Source organism: Thunnus thynnus, chromosome 3 (assembly GCF_963924715.1).
Source record: "Thunnus thynnus chromosome 3, fThuThy2.1, whole genome shotgun sequence".
Classification (NCBI taxonomy): Eukaryota; Metazoa; Chordata; class Actinopteri; order Scombriformes; family Scombridae; genus Thunnus; species Thunnus thynnus.
The window spans coordinates 21,948,517-21,968,800 of NC_089519.1; the positions used below are offsets into that span (position 1 = coordinate 21,948,517).

Consider the following 20,284-nt stretch of genomic DNA (forward strand, 5'->3'; position numbering starts at 1 on the left):
GCTGTGTGTCTTTTCAATTGACTGTCTTACTGTCTTCAAGTGTTTTTTATTTATATTTCATAATTGTATACTACATCTGTTTGTGTTCTTTACACCTTCAGTGAAGGAAAAGGCATCATGTACGTGTTTATCTGACAAACTGAATTTGAATATGTTTTGAATTTATTGTTTTGTATTGAATCTGTTTGTTTTGTACTCTGTTGCATTGTTTGGTACATGTGCATGTGCTGATATACATAAGTTATTCTACTGTAGTCTGTAATTATGACCAGAAATATCGTCTTTTTCCAGTATTTGTAGTTAAAAGTTAGTTTAAAAATAGAGATAAACTATTCATCTCTTTCATTGATAAAAAAGACAGTGTGTCACAGGTTATGACATACTTCCTGATACTTTATCTGTGGAAGATGATTCGTGACAAATACTGCAGAAGCCCAGCAGCGACTCCTGACTGCTGGCTTAAGTTGGATATTGACATCCAGAACTATTATCTCCTAACGGACCAGCTTCCTAATTGTTGGAGACGTCTAGCATCAGGACAGTGAAGGAATCATCAGATAAGATGAGCTGAGATGATGTCTACTGTATGTGCTGAGAAGGATTACACAATCTCAACCTGAAGACACAAACCTTCGGCAGAGACACGTCAGACGTGACCTCACAGTATTTGTTTTCAGTACGACTCAGGACTCAGATTCATCACTTTTACTTAGACTCTGGATACTTCTCTTGCCAATGAAAGAGTCACAGCAGCAGTAGCTGTGTTTCACCGCCTTGTTTGTTTTTTTCTAACTGTAAAAGATTTGACAGACTGAATATCTTGTTATAAGCATGTATAACTATGTACAGTAGGGCCCAAAGCCTGAGACCACTTTCCCATTCACTTGACTTGACCCTATTGTATATCTCCTTTACTGTCTTGTATTTTCAGTACATCTGGGCTGATGATGCTCACAGCTGGACCGTCGCCTGTCAGTCTGAGCACAAACAAACTTGTCTCTCTTGTGATTAAAAATGTTCTGTGTGCTTACCTAAGAGATAAACATTAGTAAGCTAAAATGAAAGTATATGTGCTTGTTGAAAAATGTTATTAGTGACCTTCATGGTATTCACACAGTTGTAATTTATAACTATGTATAAGATTACTGGATCAGTGGTTTTGAGTCTATTGCACAGTCAACAAAAACTAATCATCAAGCTGATGTCAAGACGCATAAAGTTAATTTACACTTTTACTGTACAATAAAATGAAGACACGTCATCAGATAAGACATGGTGTAAAATCCTACTACCTAAGAGTAAGATATCATTTAATCTATTTCATCCAAATAAAGACAGTAGAGAGTGTGAAGTACCCCTGCTGACGAAAATGATTAAAGGCCCCTGAGATTAAAATGGCCCCTGAGAGTCTGTCTCTCTAACCCCCTCCTTAACCCTCATCCACACACACGCACGCACGCGCACACACACACACACACACACACACACACACACACACACACACACACACACATACACACACCGGCCATATAATATGTACCATAATTTAATTAAACAGGCTGAGGTTGCAACATCTTACATAGCTGTAACATAATGATTTATAGATGATTCACATAGACTGCATTTGGGAAAATAAACAGTGTTTTTGTGTGTCCAAAACCTTATACATCAACTTAAAGGGCAGTCTTAAATAACTAATCCACATATATTTTATATTGTGCGAAAATATCCCATATTTGTGACTGATTCACGGCTGAGATTTGCAAAATCTTTTGGGCTCACTGAGATGCTGTAATATGAGCCAGGGGCTGGTTTCACTGACAGACTGCCCATTTCCTCAAACCAAGACACAAAGTACCTACTGTTGATCCCGAGAAGAAATGAGGTGAAAGGTGTCTAACATGAAGACGTCTCTGCGCCACAGTTTGGTAAATATAACTTAATGTTCTTATGTTCTTTCAGATATGTGTTAATTTGGAGCATTTTCTACCAAATTAACATTACCCTGCTGTTTACCGACATGTCGGGGCTTGTTTTTTCACATTAAAATTCAGTCGACAAGTCTCACTTATCGCGTGATGAATTGAATCAATCAGATAATTCCATTTCATTGATTAACCTATCACATGGTCGCGCGCAGACGCAGTTAGAGCCGCGTTGTATTAAAAAAGGGCACCTGGTTGTATCTATCAATACTACTAGCAGAAGTCCCTGACAAATCTGTGTTCTTCAGGTTAATGATTCGCAGGTTACCTCGTACTTAGTACTTGAGCGTGGAGTTTGGAGTCTGCCCTCCCCTCAGATAAAACATAATAGGAGGCGCTTGGACTCGCGTTGCCTTTTCTTTTTGGCCCTTTAGTGTCACTTCAGCCACTGACTCCTGTTTTTGTGTCTGTTTTGATCCATATGGCTGCAGAGAGAGGACACACAATGTTCACTCTTGTTGTGTGCTTGCTTTGTGCAGCCTCCTGTGCCTCAACTTCTGCCAAAGGTGAGTTGATTGGTTGTTGTGGATTTTAATGTGTGTAGATATAGTTGAGATGTTTGGGGCCATCAAGGGCCTCCAGTAGATCGCTTAATGATGGTTGATTTGGTTCATTTGGAGCATGAAATGTAGTATGTCCTCTTTTAATGGGAAAAGAATGACGTAAGAGCTTAACCCTCAAACATTATTAGTTATGTAATTAATGTCATCTGAAAAAAACTGATTAATATTGTTTTGGGAAAGTTACAGTTCATTTGCATATTCTGTCAAACAAAAATATATACTTTTCTTTAATACAAATTGCAGCTTTTATCCCAAGTACAATCTTTCCACAAAGCCTTTAAAATGACTGTCAGAGTGCCCCTCCCTCCCCTGATAGTGTGTGATACTTACAATTAGGACCCATGGCAAACATGAACTCAATAAATAGTTCCATCTATTACAACTGCAGAGGCAGAATTGGGTGCTTTAGACTGTGGTCCCCAAGGACCCCAAAATCATTGGTATTTTTAAAAAGCACAAATTAAAACAGGAACAGAAAATAATGATATGAAGTCATTGGGAACAAACTGATTGACAAAGTGTGAACATTTTGAATGATAGAATAAATCACCTGTGAGATATGACAAAAAGTAAACCTCAGGGGTCTGTCCCAGTCGGTAGGATTAAGGTTAAAATGAGTATTTTCACACCTAAAACTTTGCTGACAGATAACAAACTTCTTTTACAGATTCATTTGTTTATTTGGGTTTTCATAAGGTTTCAAGCTTCCTTTGCACTGTGTCGCTGAGACACAAAATGAATTGATCCTGGTAGGAAATCACGCTGGGTGATATAACAGAGCCCACAATGTCAGTCTTCTATTCATTGTCAATGGAGTAGCCTCACATAGTGCTGCTTGGTGACATCGCTGATAAGAGGTGAAAGAGTAAAAATTATAATTATATAAATCATCATATATAAATATTATTTGGGTGGCAGGTTGGTGTTTTGCTTGTGATGTTCCTCTAATATCGCAGTCAGTTGTCAGTCATGCAGCAATGACCCAGAGTTTTTACTTTAGTTGACCGGTGATGAAATCAAATACTGACACGTCAGTCTGTCTTCCCTCGTGGCCAAATGTCATATCTAACGGAAACTCTGTCATTAATAGAGCAGAGGAGAGCATTTTATCTCCTCTCCTGTTGAACACACCCAGTTAAATGGCCGCTGACTGAATCACCTCAGCACTGTGGGGGAAATGAAAAAATGAAAGAAAAGAAAGATCAGTTCAGTGGAAGTTGTTTGAAATGATTTTATGTCGATACATATGTCTTTGGGAAGCTAAATAGACCACCTGAAAGGTTATAAAGGTACCTGTTATTACACGTCCTGATTTTATAGAAAAGATCAATTACTTACAGTTCATATAACTTATTTTTCTGAATCACTACAAATAGCATGTTTGAGTTTGTACATTATTTTATTTCAACATTTTGACTGCCTTTTTCCAGAATTTAGTCAGTGGTTTCAACGTGTTGGTTTGTTAAAATGAGCTGAAATTCCAGTCTGATGTGAGTTTATTCATCACAGTGAACATTTAGTCATCTCTGCGTGGCAAAGTTACTTTGTCATTAATAACAGAAACCTGGTTTGCTTTGAAAAGTTTCTTAAGATGTGTGCCCTTTGCTAGTGGAAAACTCTGACATCTGAGTGTTTGCTAAGAAGCTGCCAAAATCACATTATCCTCTTCATGATGTCCGTAATGTTGCTGACAACACATCTTCATTGCAGCCAAATCTCGGATTTTGGACATTAAATGCTCAAATAAAGAAGAATTGCTGCTAACAACTGTATCATCATGCGATGATACTACAACTTTCACTGAATGTTCCCTGTGATGGATTGACTATCTCAAGTTTCAAGCCTCTGCTATTGGATATTTATGTTCAACTGCCATGAACTGAGACCAGAAGTTAGACAGGAAAATGCATTTGTCTGCCTAAAAAGCTGTTGTATGCTTTGGAAAACATTTTATTTTTTAATGTAAAGCGTTACATATGAGCACATCAGCGGTATGACATTGTTAGTTCAACGTACAGTATGTAGTATGAACATAGCTGAGAGTCTTCTTGTAGATCACTCCCACTTTCTCTGCTTGTGTGTGTTCACCAGCTGTTTCTTCAGGTGCTGCTTTGGGACCCCGGCTGAATAACAACCAGCTGTACAAATTCAACTACATCACTGAGGTGCTGGTGGACAGGGCCAGGGGGTCAAAAGAGGGCAGTGCCGGCTGCAGGATCTCAAGTGATGTGGATGTCCACCTAGTTTGGAGAGATCCAAGCAGCAAGGATGACCAACTGATACAGCTGGCGGTATGCTGGTCCAAACACACGTGGAGGGAGAGGATGATGTTATTACTTAGTGCCTTTATGAATCTTTTAATTAACCAATTTAATAAGTTATCAGACAGAACAATCGGGTTAAGGTTAGAATATACATTTTTGATGAATATGGCACTAAAATGTAGTTAGTTAGATCCTGATCAACGACTAGTGAACATTCTGTTTTTAATAAATGAGGCTTTCTTTCTGCAACTGGTGGCTTCTGCACACATCTTTGACCTGTCTCCTGTCTCTCATCAATAGATCTCAAATGTGAGAGTTGACCCTGTGTCCAAACAATCAGAGAAGAAGAACATCCTCCATGGTTCCACAACTGAAAGTCTCCTGGGGAAAACCAGACTAGAGGCTCTGACGAAACCTTTCTTGGTGCATCTGAAAAATGGAAAGGTACGAGCATTAGCATAACCACTTGCACTCCTTGATGGTTTTTAGCCAGCACATAATTTTTAGCAGTTTATATTGTAAAAGTTAAGGTCAGTCGCCACACTTGTTCTGACAGTTTCAAGTCTTTGTTAACGCTTTTTTTGTCATACTTAAGGAAAATGAGTACTTTTTATTATGGTCTAAACTAAGGCTACAATTATTGATTCTTTTCATTTCTTGATTACTTAAATTGTTAGAAAACAGTCAAATATGCCCGTCGTAATTTCCTAAAGCCCAAGCTGACATCTTCAAATGGCTTCTTTTGTCAGACAAGCAATCCATAACCCAAATATATTCAGTTTACAATGATATAAAACAGAGAAAAGCAGTATACCCCCACAATTGAGAAGCTGGAACCAGAGAATTTTTGGCTTGTTTTCTTGAAAAAATGATTTAAATGATTACATTTCTGTCAAGACTAATGGCTCAATCGACTGATTGTTTCAGCTCTAAAATAAACTTTAAAGTGCTTTATTTTTACTCCAGCTAAGTAACAACAGTAGCAGTTCCTGAATATGATGTGAATTGCTTTCTGCTGATTTATAATCTCATTCATATGAGAGACGCTTACATAAGTAATGTAAAGAGTCAGTGGTGTACCTCCAGCACACTGCTGACAGCACTGTTGTTGTCTTGAGAGCATTAATGAGCTTATTTTCATTGTGCTGGAGTGATGATGCTGGAAGGGGAAATACCAAACAGATGTGTGTGCGTGCAAAGGTCAGCGGGTTCAGAGGGTCAATGAATGAACGAGCAAGCCTGACTTAAAGAACAGCTGCGGGTTGGGTACTACGTGGATAAGGCTCATACTACTTCTTTACAATCACTTTATTGTGACTGTTTACTATTAAGTATAATAGACATAAAAGGTATCTCATTAAAACTGGCGCTGGTTTATGGCTAAACACTACTGAAGAAAACTGCTTACAGGAGCACGTTTTGTGATTTTGATTACCTGTTCAGACACACAGTAAAGATTTTAGTGTGACTAATTATCAAGAAATAATTTACCAAAGCTTTATATCAAACCATAAACAGGAACAACTTTTGAGTTGACAGGTTATAAAAAAACACTTTGACTGATTGGACTGTAATTACAACTTACTGTGTTTTTGCAAGGGATATGGACCATAATCCCTTTATTAACAATTTAAGGGCAATAATAATAATAATCTTTATTTATTCTTTTACTTCTCAAAATAAGAATATGAACAATCATGGGAGCAGATAAAATACATGTTAAATAAATAGATTTATAAGAGAAAATATGTGAATAAATAAGATAAAATAATTAGATTAAATTAAAGCAAATCTATAAAAGGAGGTATTTAGTAGAGATTTAGAAGAGGACACTGAAGTTGATTGAGTCAAATTTGAGTCAAATCTCTGGTGGAAGGTTAATCTAGAATTCTATTAAACATTTATTAAAGGATTACAAACATTTATAATTGTTTTATTACCAAATAGGACAGATAATCATTAGCGAAAGTAATTCTCAACAATCTGGCAACCTAAAATGTATTCTTATTAATGGCTTAAAATTGATCTATAAAGCATAGTAAATGCTTTATTAACCATAAATAAAAACAACTTATAAAAGGTGCCTTATTAGAAAGTAGTTTAATATCCTGTATGATTGCAGTGAACTTGGTTGTTTTTCATATTGGTTTCACTCAATGCATCAGACTGTATGTAATATAATAAATACTGTATGTGTGTTGTGTAACTGTTGTACACCCACTGAAACTAAAACTGATTTAAAAGTAGTTTACGGTAAAGCTTGACAAGTATTACACAGACATTTCCTTGGGATTCATGCTAATCTAGTGGAGTACAGTTTGGAAGAAAGAGGCATTAGATGGTGTGAAACAGGATCGAGCTGTGTCTCCCCTGGTGTTGTAAGGTTATTTATACTGATGGCAAGCTGGGGCAGGAAAAATACACAGAGTAGCAGTGGATCGTCTATTTATGGTGGTCCTATCTGATATTGTGGTTGGGCGCCACAAATAAATTACATACTGTATAGGAGACACTGTAGGATGATGTAATATGCTGCTTTCTGCACTCATGACCGGGACATCGAGTCCATTATTGATTCAAACTGAAGCCCCGTTGGAAAACTTTTTATATCATTGATGATATTCCTTAAAATCACGTGAGCTTTGGTTCCATTACTCTAATAGGATAACAGGAACGTAGGTAAACATATCACTGATCCATCCTCACAGTTGGTTGGTGTAAAATATTTGGAGGCAATTTATGGAGGTTGACTATTTTTAATTCCAATGTGCTAATAGCAAAATATTTCTGTTTTGTTTTTGACCTGCACTTCAAAGAATACATTTTAATTCTGTATGTGATGTAAATAGTTTCTGATGTCATGCACATGTTTGTGTACACAAGTGTGCAAAGGAAAAGTGACACCCTGATGAAAGCCATTGTGAGCTGCGGCACGTACTGTTGGCTGCCTGCCTCAAGTAGCTGCTTTATCCGCTAGTCAGAGTTTCTTGCCATCCATTGTTTGAAGCATGCAACTCTATTAAACATATTTCTTTCTTTTTACATGTCTACTGTAGGTGAAAGCATTTTATTCATACCGGGCAGAGCCTGCAACCATCAAGAACATGAAAAGAGGGGTGGCCAGCTTACTGCAAGTACAGCTCAACACTGGGAACGTTATAGAGGTAAATTACATGATAAATATCCCATCACAGTTGTTGATTTTAATGCATTTAAGTAATGATAACAAACTTGACTCATGTCTGGAAACAGAATGACGTGTCTGGAAGGTGCACAATCGAGTACCAGGCAGTAAAGGGTCAAGTGACAAGAACCAAGATGCTGGAGACATGTAAGACTGCTGAGACTGGATTCACCACACACAGTCAGGTTAGTCAACGTCCAGAACAACTCGCAATGCTAAAATATAAATGTAATTGACTCGTTAACACATCCCGCCTCAATATGTCCCTACTTCAGGTCTTGGGTGTGAGCAAGAAGTCCAGTTCTGTTACAGTGTTCACACTCGAAGACGGTTTCATACAGTCAGCCGTGGCTGAAGAAACTCACTCACTGGCTGTTAACTCCCGCAGGTCCACTGCAGCTAAAGTTGTGTCCAGGTAAATGCCTTAAGATTAAATTAATCTGTGGTGCCATGTCGTCTATGAGCACACTAAAAATTTATATTTTCTTGCTTCGCAGGCAAACCTTCACGTTAGTAAGGACAGAGGCTGGACCGCTGGAGGCCGCAGGGAAAGATGTCACAGGGGTTGTCAAGTCCATCGATGCCAAACTGGCTGCTGTTGGTGTCGTGGCTGAGAAGGTCAAACCCCAGTGCAAAGGCTGTCCATCAGTGAGTCATTTCCACACATCAAATGTCCATTTTTACATTCGTTCAACTAAAAGGTGGCATCTGTATTTCTATAGACACATGCTTCATAAAACAAAAAAACTCATCTTTACACCACAGATTACCTCATATAGAAGATGATATTATTTTCAATTTTATAGATTTTAGAGCTGCCTTCCTGTAAGAGTTATTAAAATGATGCATATTAAATGATAATTCCAGTTTATAACAACCTCAGTTTTATTTTCATAGTTTTGGCAATTGTTTCTGTTGTAATCACCAAAGTAATTATTAAGATCTGGAAACATGGTGACACTGCAACAGTGAAGTTTGAAAGGGAAACGGGCATTAGTGATCAGATGAGACACAGTTATATCAAATGATTAAAACCACTTCATTTGGTCACAAAAGTGAAAGCACAGGAAACCTGCATGACTATGGCAAACACAGTAGGTCAAAGTTCAACCAGGAAGTCGGTCTTTAAACTCTAATGGATGTTAGAAAGAGACTGTTTGCTTACTAGTATTTATGAAGTTTTATGATTTATTATTATGAGCAGGTAAAGAAAAAACCTGCACATTCAGTATTTCTTATGCAGGTGCATCAAGGTTCCTGCACACTGCTCTTGCTCTTGCTTTTAAGACATTTATTGAGTCAGTACTACTAATATTTCAATCCCTACAGACCTTTTTAAAGTCTGAGTCAAGTTGTACAAGTCATTAATACAAACTGACTCTTAAATAACACTGTATTAGCAAACAGATTTATTTTTGTTCTGTAATTATTGAGTGAAGAAGGTCATCTGTCTTCTAATCCCCTCTCCCTGTGTTGTCCCTCTCAGCTTTTTGAACATTGGCAGGCTCAACAGAAGCAGCTGGAGCCAGCGAGCCTGTCCAAGGCCACGGCTCCTCGCAGCTTCCTGGCTCTCATCCAGAGCATTAGGAAGGCATCCAAGGACGAGATCCTCAAGGTGCTGAAGAGTGCCAGCAAGCCATCTCTGTAAGCAGACTCTTCCTTCCTACATCTTATTTTCCTCTTACTGACTCCATCATTCATTTTATTGAATTAGTATAACTTTGAAAATTGAGGATGTTCAGATCCAGTGAGCTCAACTCACTATTGCTTGGTTTTACTTCTTGTCCCAGACCTCAGGTGGTGGATGCTGTGACCTCCGCCCAGACCTCTGCATCTTTGGATGCCATGCTTGAATTCCTTAACTTCACCGATGCCAAAGGTTTGGTTCTGCAGGAGAGGTTTCTCTATGCATGTGGATTTTCCTCACATCCCAATGAGAGGATGCTCCAGGCCCTGCTGGTGTGTACCTGGTTGTGGTCAAAAGTTAATAACAGAATTGGCAGTTTTCCTTGTTTATTAAAGTAGAATATAAGACCTGTTGTCATCTAAAATATTTGAGTGGTTCATAAGAGGACTGAAATGCAGTTTGGGTCCTCAAAGAGCTGGAGTGCACCTTTAACTAATGATTATTTTCATTATCGATTAATCTGCCAGTTATTTTCTTGATTTTGATTTGTCTATGAAATGTCAGAAATAGTGATAAATGCCTGTTATAATTTCTTAGAGCTTATGGTGACATCTTCAAATGTCTTGTTTTGTATGATCAACGTTGTTTACTATCATGTATGACACACAAAAGCTTCAAATCCTTACAACTAAGAAGCTGCCACAAGCAAATTTTTAACATTTTTGCTTAAAAAAATGAATAAAAAGATTATTCGATTATCAAAATAGTTGCCAATTAATTTACTGTTGATCAATCAATCCACTAATGGTTGCAGCTCTATATTGGAGTGCTACATTTTTGTTTTGGGGAAACAAACACATTACTTATACTTACTTTACAAATTGCTGTATTATATATAGTATATACAGTATTTTATATATTGCTTATCCTCAAAAAAAATTTAGTTAGAAATGTAGTCTTTTACTCATCAAAACCAGCTCATATTTTGCTTAAATTTGCCAGCAGGGGATGTTTTCAGTAAATTGTAATGAGAACTGTTTTCTTTTTCAGGACATTTCTAAAGGAAAGATTGGCAGCACTGAAATCAAGGAGTCAGTGGTGATCATTATGGGAGCACTGGTCCACAAGCTGTGTCAGAAAGGAGGGTGCAATTTACCGGTGAGCCAAGATAACATTGAAAACAAAAGTTACTGAAAATGCTTTTTCTATTATAAAACATGTCTTAGTATTATGTCGGGATGTAAACTATTTAGAATTGGCAGTTCACAGATGTGAAAGTGTTTTTTTTTATATTAAGTACTTGGGAAACTGAATCAAGCTTGAATGAATGCAGCAGCTGACTGATGATCTTCTGATGTTTGTTTACCTCTCAGACAGTGATGCAGGTGAAGAAGATGATTTTAGAAGGTCCTGACAGCACACAGGTAGAGTCCGAAGTCCAGATGTACCTTCTGGCTCTGAAAAACTCTCTGCTCCCCGAGGCCATTCCTATCTTTACCAGATATGCAGAGTCAGAGGTGGGAGCTTACAACACCATTTCCCTCACCGCCCTGCAGAGATACAATGTTGATCTCATGACTGATGAGGTAAACCATAATGTACAAAACTTGATGTTGATGTAAACAACATGTCAATCTCATTAGCATTAGTTGAAATTGAAACCAAATATTTTTCTGCTGTTTCAGGTAAAACGGACAGTGAACAGGGTTTACCACCAGAATCGACGGATCTATGAGAAAAACGTGAGAGCCGCTGCTGCTGACGTTATCCTCAGTAGCAACCCCTCATACATAGAGGTCAAGAATCTACTTCTGTCCATTGGAAACCTTCCCCATGAAATGAACAAGTACATGCTTTCTAAGATCCAGGACATCCTGCGCTTCCAGATGCCCGCCAGGTGTGTTATGGACCAACACAAATATTTTTTTTTTTTTTTAAAAAGGGACAGACAAAACTGACAAAATGAATTACTGAGCCGACAGGACATAGAAAGAGAAGTTATTTACAATTACAATTTTGTGCTATAATATTGTATTTTTCTTTTTCAGCAAAGTTTTGAGACAAGCTATGAAGGACATGATTTCCCACAACTATGACCGCTTTGCAAAAGTTGGGTCATCATCTGCATACTCAGGATTTATGGCACGTAAGTAATCAACCCCAATCTCCAAATCTAAAATAAGGAAGAATTTTGCAGTTTTGTTGAAACATTTACAATCTGAGATAAAATGTGGAAAAACTATTTAAATGTATTGCTGTGGCTGCCACAACCAGTCAAGAAAACAATCATCTTTGACATTTGGCAGCTTTTTTGGTGCCCATGTGGCTCTTCGAATTCACCATTTTAATGTTATTCCTCAGCAATAAGATCACTAAAATCAACAGTTACATGCAAGCTAATTGAGTATTTTTAATGACAAGCCTGAGTTCATGAACAAATAACTAAAAATAATCACGTTCCTACAGAATCTATGGATGTCACCTCCACATACAGTTTGGACATCCTGTATTCAGGCTCTGGGATCCTGAGGAGAAGCAACATGAATATTTATGGTGCTAATAAAGGAGCAATGCTACATGGACTACAGGTGAGGAAAATCGCCTTTTGCAGGAAAAAAAAGGCCTTTTGCAGGAACAGAAATTTAGATAATTTGAAATGTTCAAGGTGGGTAAGTGAAATATCAGTAAAGATCAAAAGGCTAATCTGGATATTCTTCATGTCGTCCAGGTGGCGATTGAGGCACAGGGTCTGGAGTCGCTAATTGCTGCCACACCTGATGAGGGAGAGCAAGACCTGGAATCGTTCGCTGGGATGTCAGCTCTGCTGTTCGATGTCCAACTGAGGCCGGTCACCTTCTTCAAGGGCTACAGTGACCTCATGTCCAAAATGTTCTCCATGACCGGGGAGCCCATGAATGTAGTGAAGGGTCTCATCCTGCTGACAGATCATTCTGAGGTAAGCAACACATCATTCACACTTGAGCTAAATGTGGTGGTCGAACCTCATCATTAAAGTTCACATTCAGAAAGGTTGTGAATGAGAGTGACAAACAATAGTGATGAGTCCTGCTTGAAACAGTCAGTAATGGTGACCGGGGGCCTCAAAGCCAGAGACAGCTGTTGTATTATTAGGATTTCTCATTTGAAAGTCATAGGGCTTAGTCAAAAGAAAGGATGTCCTGATCATATTTTTTTAATCTTGAGTATTTGTGTATCCTCTGAGTCTGATATGATATGTATTTTTATTACATTTTTGTTAATTTTGCCTAAAATAGCTGCACAGTGAATGCTTAGCAACAGTTAGCCTACATTAAAATTAGTGAAGCAATTTCATTTAAATATGTTTCACAGTGGAATAGCTGTGCTTGAAGAAAATATAACCTGCATCACAGGTTTCCTTTGATGATTTCCTACAATATGTTGTATTTTATGCTATAGTATTTTGATTTCTGTGATATCTGTTGAGAGGATTGTCAGTGGAGATCTGGTGTGACAGTAAGGTTTGGACAAGATGTAATCACCAGCATGAACAAAATACTTTTAACCAACTGAACTTTAGAGTTAAGATTAATCTGCAAACTTCCACAGAAAAAGTTGAAAAATCACGAGCGATGGCAGAAGGAAGCTCTTGTAATTAAGAGGGGGAGCTTATACACATCTCCGCCCAGGGGCTCATTGTCTAATAATCTGCCAGTTTGGTCAAGGTTGTCATCCTAAGAAAAATGGCAGTATTTGTTGTTTGTTCAAACAGATAAAATCACCAACATTTATATTCAGCAGCAAACTAGTTATTATGCTGTCATGAAAGCGAGCTAATAAGGAGGATGTGGATATGGAACTGTAACCAAGTAGATTTAGTTGCCTAAACTTAATAATACCTTAACCATAAAAGAGATCAGAAAATGCTCATATGAGCAATTTTGTAAGAAACTGACTCACAGCTGTGTGTGTCATGAAGCCATGAGGCCTTCTTGACTTTCTCAGACGCATACAGTATGTGTGTGCAGGCACAGATAGTTAAATGACTCACGTTATTAATAGTTAATAACAGTTGTTGAATGCAGTCATGTGAATGTGGACAGGCTCTAAATGTGTACAGCTGATAAAAGGATTTCTGATTGCTCATACTACAGCTACTGATGCCTTTTAAGCACTGCTTTTAAGCATACAGTCATTGGTAAAAGGAATCTTAATCATTCATGTCAAAAACTGTAGTAAGACATTACTCTCTATTGCGTGTTTGTTCATTTTCTTTCCTGCTCATCTTTGGTCTTCCAGGTCATTCAGCTGCAGTCTGGTCTGAAGGCGAGTGCTGAGTTCCAAGGAGGGTTAGCTATCGACATCTCTGGAGGCATGGAGATCAGTCTGTGGTACAGGGAGTCCAAGACCAGTGTCAACAACAGGTACAGTCAAGAGACAATACAATAAAACAACTGTCTTTCAGCTAAGCCAGACCAGCAGCAAATATTTTACATAATAATATGTGCTACTTAATGTATATAGGTCACAGCCTCAAAAACAATCATTGAATGATATATTATCTCACTGAGTACGGTATGTACAGTAGGGTCCAAAAGTCTGAGACCACTTTCCCATTAAAGTGGTCTCAGACTTTTGGACCCTACTGTACAGCAATATGATGTAACCCACTCACAGGGCAAGGGCTTCCATAATAGACAGATGATTCTTAGAAAACAACCTTTGTGACAGAAAGGGAAGTTGTTTCAGAAGTTCCAGCCGTGTCACCTCACTGCAAATAGATCCATGTTGATGTTGGATTCATGTGAACTTTAAATGGTCTATAAGTGTTGTCTGATTCATTTGTTCCACAGGCATTTTGGACATGCTCCAGTATTGTGCTTTACACCTATCTCATTTATAGCTTTATGTGAATATGACATCAGTTCTGTCTGGTTCTCTATTTTAAATCATTACAGTCCATAGACAACAGTGGCTGCTGAACATGGAGCACATCATCATGCTGGAATCAGATATCCTGTGGCATGTGGTGATGAAACAGGATTTCAAGAGCAATGCCACAGAATTTTAAGATTGAAATATGACGAAACTTTCCTGTGCAAGACAGGCTCGATATCAAACCTTAAAGGGGACGTATCATGCACTTTTCCAGGTCTATATTTATATTCTGGGGCTCTACTGGAATATCTTTACATGATTTAGGCCCTGATCAGACAGAGCGCTTTTTGCAGGTTGCAAAACGCGAGCCACAACAGCCACCACTAGTTTGTCCTCCATGATTGTTATTTCCACTTGTTGTCGTCACCACCACAGAAGGCCCTCCTCTCAATTCATCTGACTGGACAATGGGGAAAATGCTAATGATGTCGGGCGCTTTTCCGCTTAGAGTTGAAGTTTTTTCAATTCAAGGCGTTCAGGGAGCTCGTGCAAAAATGCAAGGCACTCAGCAACGCAAAAGCAGCGAGCAAAAAGCTTCACTCTCATTGAAAACAATTACAAAAAGACGGCCCAGGCCGCTAAAAAGTGCTCTGTCTGATCGGGGCCTTACAGTTCCAAAAACTCATAAAACTTATTTATCTTATACTGGCTTTTTATGAGGCCCCTCAGTTCAGCCTCTGTCTGAAACAGGCCGTTTTAGCTCTGGTCTCTTTAAGGCCCCCCATCCTGATGAGCCCACTCTGTTCTGATTGGTTTGCTTCTGGAAGAAACATTTTATGAAGGAAAAAAAAAGTTCTGCAAGAAAACAGTCTTTATACTTTAAATAGCAAAGTAAGTTTCCAAAAAAAGTATAGTTTTGGTATCGATACAAAAATTTCTCATACTGTCACTTTTTAAACAGTTACCAGCCTAAATGTCATATACTTAAGCTCACATTAGTAACATACTGATGCACAGTCCAGCTCCTCTCAGAGCGACTCAGAAAAGATTAAAACAGGAATTCATGGGGATTTAGATTGGGGTGCAAAAAACACATGATTCTGTGCATTTAGTGCTTCCCTTGGATATCATCATGAAGAAAGAATACTGTTTAAATCTGAGAACTGCTTTTTTTCTGATTTTGATAGACCACTGTTAAGAGTAACATCGTAAATGGATGATTTGACCTGCGAGTGCAGGGGAATGGCAGAGGCAGGTGAATGGATCAGCATAGCTGTACCTCTTCCACTCTGATAATAGACTGGCAGGCTATCTATAGCTGCAGAACAAACCACACTGGCATCTTTGCCAAGGCATGTCTCCACGGGCAAAGTTACAGACGTCAGATTTTCAGCTGGTTGGCACACACTTTGAATCATAAGGGGAAGTGGTTATACAGTAGTTAAACTCCACGTTAGTGGCTGGGCTTTACCTGTCGTTAGAGCCACTAACAAACTGGCAAATACATGGTTAAAAACAAGCCCCATATTATGCTGCAGTCATTACCAAGCTTGGATGTCTCTGACACATGTATACTAAACTTTGGTAACCATAGCAATGGTTGTAAATGGTTGTATGCTAACAGTTTATTGATGAATCTAACTTTTGTTTTTTCCAAGCATTTCATTGCCAGCAATGACTGCCACACCTGTAATTGTTAACTTAAGACCTTGAATAATTGTGCGTTAAAGCAACTACACATTTTTTATGAATGGTATTCATCATTTTTGGTGGCTCTGGTAATAGATATAGAAAGAGAAATAGAAATAGCAACTGAACTCTGATACATGGCCTTATAGAAAATAAGGGACTCTTAAAATAATAATAATAATGGACAGTCTTGACATCCACATGGCCTTACAAAAATGTTTATGACATGTGGAACATGATTAAAAATGTTCGATATTTAATTGTAGACACATAAGGTTTTTAACATTATTAATTACAATGATAAATGCACCTGTTATTTTCAGATATTTCATATGTGAAAAAAAAATCACCTGTAGTATCACGTGTCACATGATATTACATGTGATAAGATGTGAAATTGCTTTTTGCATGTAACGTATTCACATTCTGGGACATCATACTTCATATGTGAAAACATAAATTTCACATTAGGGCTGCAACTAATGATTATTTTCATTATCGATTAATCTGATGATTATTTTCTCAATTAATAATTGTTTTGTCTATAAAATGTCAGAAAATAGTGAGAAATGTCCATTATAATTTCTTAGAGCCCAAGGTGATGTCTTTGATGTCATGTTTTGTCCAGTCAACTGTTCAAAATCCAGATATTCAGTTTACAATCATGTATGAAACAAAAAAAAATCACATCTGAGAAGCTTCAACCAGCTAATTTTTTGTCATTTTTACTTACAAAATGACTACAAGGACTATTCTATTATCAAATTTCTCTCCCTCATTTGATAGTTGACAGTGTGGAGATAGACAAGAAACATGAGGATAGAGAGAGAATTGCACATGAATCAAACTGAGGATGTTGTGGTTATGTAGTATGCACCTTAAACATTTGGCTATGAGGCCGCCCATGCTTTTTATTTTCTTGGATGAAATCAGGTGTATTGAGCTTTGTCTGTTAAACACATTTTCACTTGGTTTTCTCTTTGTTGTCGTTTACAGGGGAGCGTTTGTGGTCACTGGTAATGTTACTGTGGATCTGGACTTTATGAGAACGGGTGTGGAGGTCAGCTTCGAAACAGAGGCCTCACTGGACTTCATCACCACTGTCCAGTTCTCCAATTATCCCTTCCTGGTGTGCATGCAGATGGACAAAACTACCTTCCCTGTCAGGTACTGTGAGACCCCTGACTTTTGGATTGTATTGTTGAATCAGCTTATACAAAAACCTAATTTTCTATTCCTTATGTTCTGCTTTCAGTGAATACCTGAGGAAGTATGAGAGCCTGTCATCAGGGAAGAGTGTTAGGTTGCAAAAGAGCAGGAAGCAGCTCGTCCCCGGCTCTGAATTCCCTCTTCACCAGGAGAATTCAAACATGTGCAAGAAGGTTTTTGACTCCAGTTGGTAAAAGGAGACGTCATGAACTTCCAGGAGGAAGTCTTCATTCTTTCGGGCAGGTTATTGTCACTCAATGTTCATTGCATTCAGGGACCAGCTATCAAATCTCAGCATTAAGCAGTGAAAGACTGCAAGAGAGGAAAGTAGCGAATGTATTTTTTTTTTTAACAACACATGCAATGTTTACATTCCTGTGAGTATTTAAGTCATTTCAATTTGACATTTTGTTTGCAATTGGGAATTCTTGCATTATCTTTTTATGGATTTCTTTGAAAATGTATTTATGGTGGGCACATACAGTATGGATGTTTTGTTTGATGGGTAATACTCAACATGAGTAGTATCTCTGTAATTTTCCCCCAACACAGTTGCAGTAAAGATGTACATGTAAATATCACACTGGAGAGCGTGAATTAACTTTTCCCATGAATATAAACGCTCTTTTCTTTCAAAATCCCTTTGTTGTTTAATTAAATATGTTTTCTTAAGAGGAGCATTTTTTTAACTGTATGTCACTGTATCACTGGTCACACACTTGAAATAACTTATGTACCAGAGTAATGATATTGATCAGTTCCATTTTTCATGATAATATTGGTAATTTTTAAATTGTTCCTACAGAAACGATGCGTGTGCATTGTCTTTTTACTTTGTACTTGCAAGATTTGAGGTGACAATCAAATCTACAAAAGTGAAACCATCAACACTTGAATATATTTTTTTGTACTGGCCATAATTGCTCTGTATGTCTGAAAATGTTTGGGGAGTTTCAAGACTCTGAACTCGTGTTTCCATATTTACAGATCATTTTTTGTTGGATATGTAATTGACTGGCAATAAATGTGCACTGGAAACACTTTGCCTTTTGACTTAGTTTGTGGATTCAGATTCATCAAAACAATTGTACAATATGATCAACCCTCTGGAGGCCACTGGGCAAAATTAAGCTGTGTGATGATAATATTTTGCCCAGAGCCATACTTTTCCTACACTGGAATACTAATCTGCAGCAGGTTTGCTGTATGTCAATTAGTTTGTGGTAATTTGATTAAGTATAAATTGATTTAGTAATTTGCACCACTATTAACATAAATACCACAAGTCAGGGCTTCATAATTAGCTGAAAAAAAGTGTGGTACCTTCAGGCCCTTCCCATCTCAGTTTATGTGCTTTGGTTGTGCATGTTCCTAACTAGCAATTAATCAAATAACCACAAACTAAGTGGCATACAATGAGCTTGAGGTTTTCAGGGATCCCGAAGGCCTGGTCAATTCCCAGTTGGTAACGCAACCTTGATATAAAGATGGTGGGAAATGGGAAAATGATCTCAAACATACTTCATTTTGACAACTCTTTGGAAAACAATAGCTGAATATCCATACTGCGGTATGTCTGTTGGCATATTAACCAGCAGAGAAAAAAAAAATTGCAACTTCAGTATTTGTTCCGTTTTAGCCATGCTGGCGCCATGGCTCTGGGGATGGCGATGTAAGTCTGTTGGTCGGCCCACCGCTTTGGTCCAAACTAAAATATTTCAACAACTGTTGGATGGATTGCCATGAAACTGTGCACAGACTTTCATGAACATTTCTTGAAGATGTATCTCAATAACTTTGGTGATCACCTTACCATCATCAGGTCAATATTTCATTTTTTTGTCAGAGTACTTGCTTTATGACCAAATACTTTCCCAGCAGCCTCAGTTTGACTTTGTGTTTAAAGCGAATTACCAAATGTTAGCATGATAACACACTAAGCTAAGACAGTGCAGATTAAACATTATACCTGCTAACCATCAGCATGTTAGCATGTCATGATGAGCATGCTAGCATGCTGTGTTTAGCGTTTCTCCTCAAAGCACCACTGTATCTAATTGCCTCATAGAGCCATTAGTGTTCTCCTAAGTTTGAATCTTTATCTACCAGAGTGGATTTTGTAAGATAAGGTTTTCTTTCCACTCTATACTATGTAGTTTGTGTTCACATTAACATGTTTTTTTGTTAGCTGCACAGTTTAATTAACCCATAGCCCTCATTAGTTTGTTGTATGTGCAAGTATGTGTGAGGAGACAAAAATGTACTGTAGTGTCCTAAATGCAATGCGCACTTGTTGATCCAGGTGAGGCAATAAATCTTGACTTTTCTTGTGTCACAGCTGTGACATCAGAGCCCCTACTGGCATCCAAACACAACAACTGGGCCTTAATGTAGATTCTTTAGAAACCACTGAGAGCAGCTGGGGGCAAACCAGTGTCTGCCAGTCTTGCTGCATCCACGGCAACCAAGTAAACACAGCAGCAAACTGTCAGGTTAAACTTAAGCCTCAGCCCGGGTGATGTTTCAGTGTCACCAGAAAGCTAACCTTGCATGCTGGCAGATGCCAAATGTGTACTTCTGTTGGCATAAATCTGTTTGATTCCCTTTGACCCTTGTCATTTCTTTTTTGTATGTTTTCAGTGGTGAAACTTTATCAGCCACGTGTCAGACTGCAGATTGCTGAAATAATCAGGACAGGGAGATAGACTTGAATAAGATGCAAATATGGGCAGCACAGAATCAAAGTATCAAAAGAAGGTCCTCAATGTTCAGAAACAATCTATCAAATAGTCATAATCAATGTGTAGAAAAATGTTAGATGAGGAAAATCAGCAAATGCACAGTTAGTAGCCTATGGTATGGACACATCAATTGCATGATTGGTCACAGGTTGTTATTTTAGCTTC

The 20,284-nt window shown here is 38.1% G+C and overlaps 1 protein-coding gene across 4 annotated transcripts; it reads left to right on the forward strand.

The window, feature by feature from the left end:
- Positions 1 to 1,819: 1,819 nt before the first annotated feature.
- On the forward strand, positions 1,820 to 18,418 carry mttp (microsomal triglyceride transfer protein). 4 transcript variants are annotated; one of them, XM_067584740.1, is made up of 19 exons: positions 1,820 to 1,928; positions 2,417 to 2,491; positions 4,652 to 4,839; positions 5,113 to 5,256; positions 7,869 to 7,976; positions 8,065 to 8,181; positions 8,272 to 8,411; positions 8,494 to 8,644; positions 9,483 to 9,640; positions 9,787 to 9,955; positions 10,674 to 10,781; positions 10,997 to 11,209; positions 11,309 to 11,520; positions 11,672 to 11,769; positions 12,090 to 12,211; positions 12,352 to 12,579; positions 13,902 to 14,026; positions 17,166 to 17,336; positions 17,425 to 18,418. In XM_067584740.1, the coding sequence occupies exons 2-19, from the start codon at positions 2,431 to 2,433 to the stop codon at positions 17,570 to 17,572; spliced, it is 2,661 nt and encodes an 886-aa protein (XP_067440841.1). In that variant the 5' UTR covers positions 1,820 to 1,928; positions 2,417 to 2,430; the 3' UTR covers positions 17,573 to 18,418. The 4 variants fall into 4 exon arrangements, with proteins under 4 accessions (XP_067440841.1, XP_067440840.1, XP_067440838.1 ...); XM_067584739.1 differs by having other exon boundaries at positions 1,821 to 1,928; positions 4,640 to 4,839; XM_067584737.1 differs by lacking the exon at positions 1,820 to 1,928 and having other exon boundaries at positions 2,196 to 2,491.
- The last annotated feature ends 1,866 nt before the right edge of the window (positions 18,419 to 20,284 follow it).

Bases quoted from the DNA above. Each gene is read 5' to 3' on its own strand.
- mttp (XM_067584736.1), top strand. From the start codon at position 2,407: ATGGCTGCAGAGAGAGGACACACAATGTTCACTCTTGTTGTGTGCTTG. The intron at 12,212-12,351 runs GTGAGGAAAATC...CATGTCGTCCAG, and splicing joins CAATGCTACATGGACTACAG to GTGGCGATTGAGGCACAGGG. The intron at 12,580-13,901 runs GTAAGCAACACA...TTGGTCTTCCAG, and splicing joins TGCTGACAGATCATTCTGAG to GTCATTCAGCTGCAGTCTGG.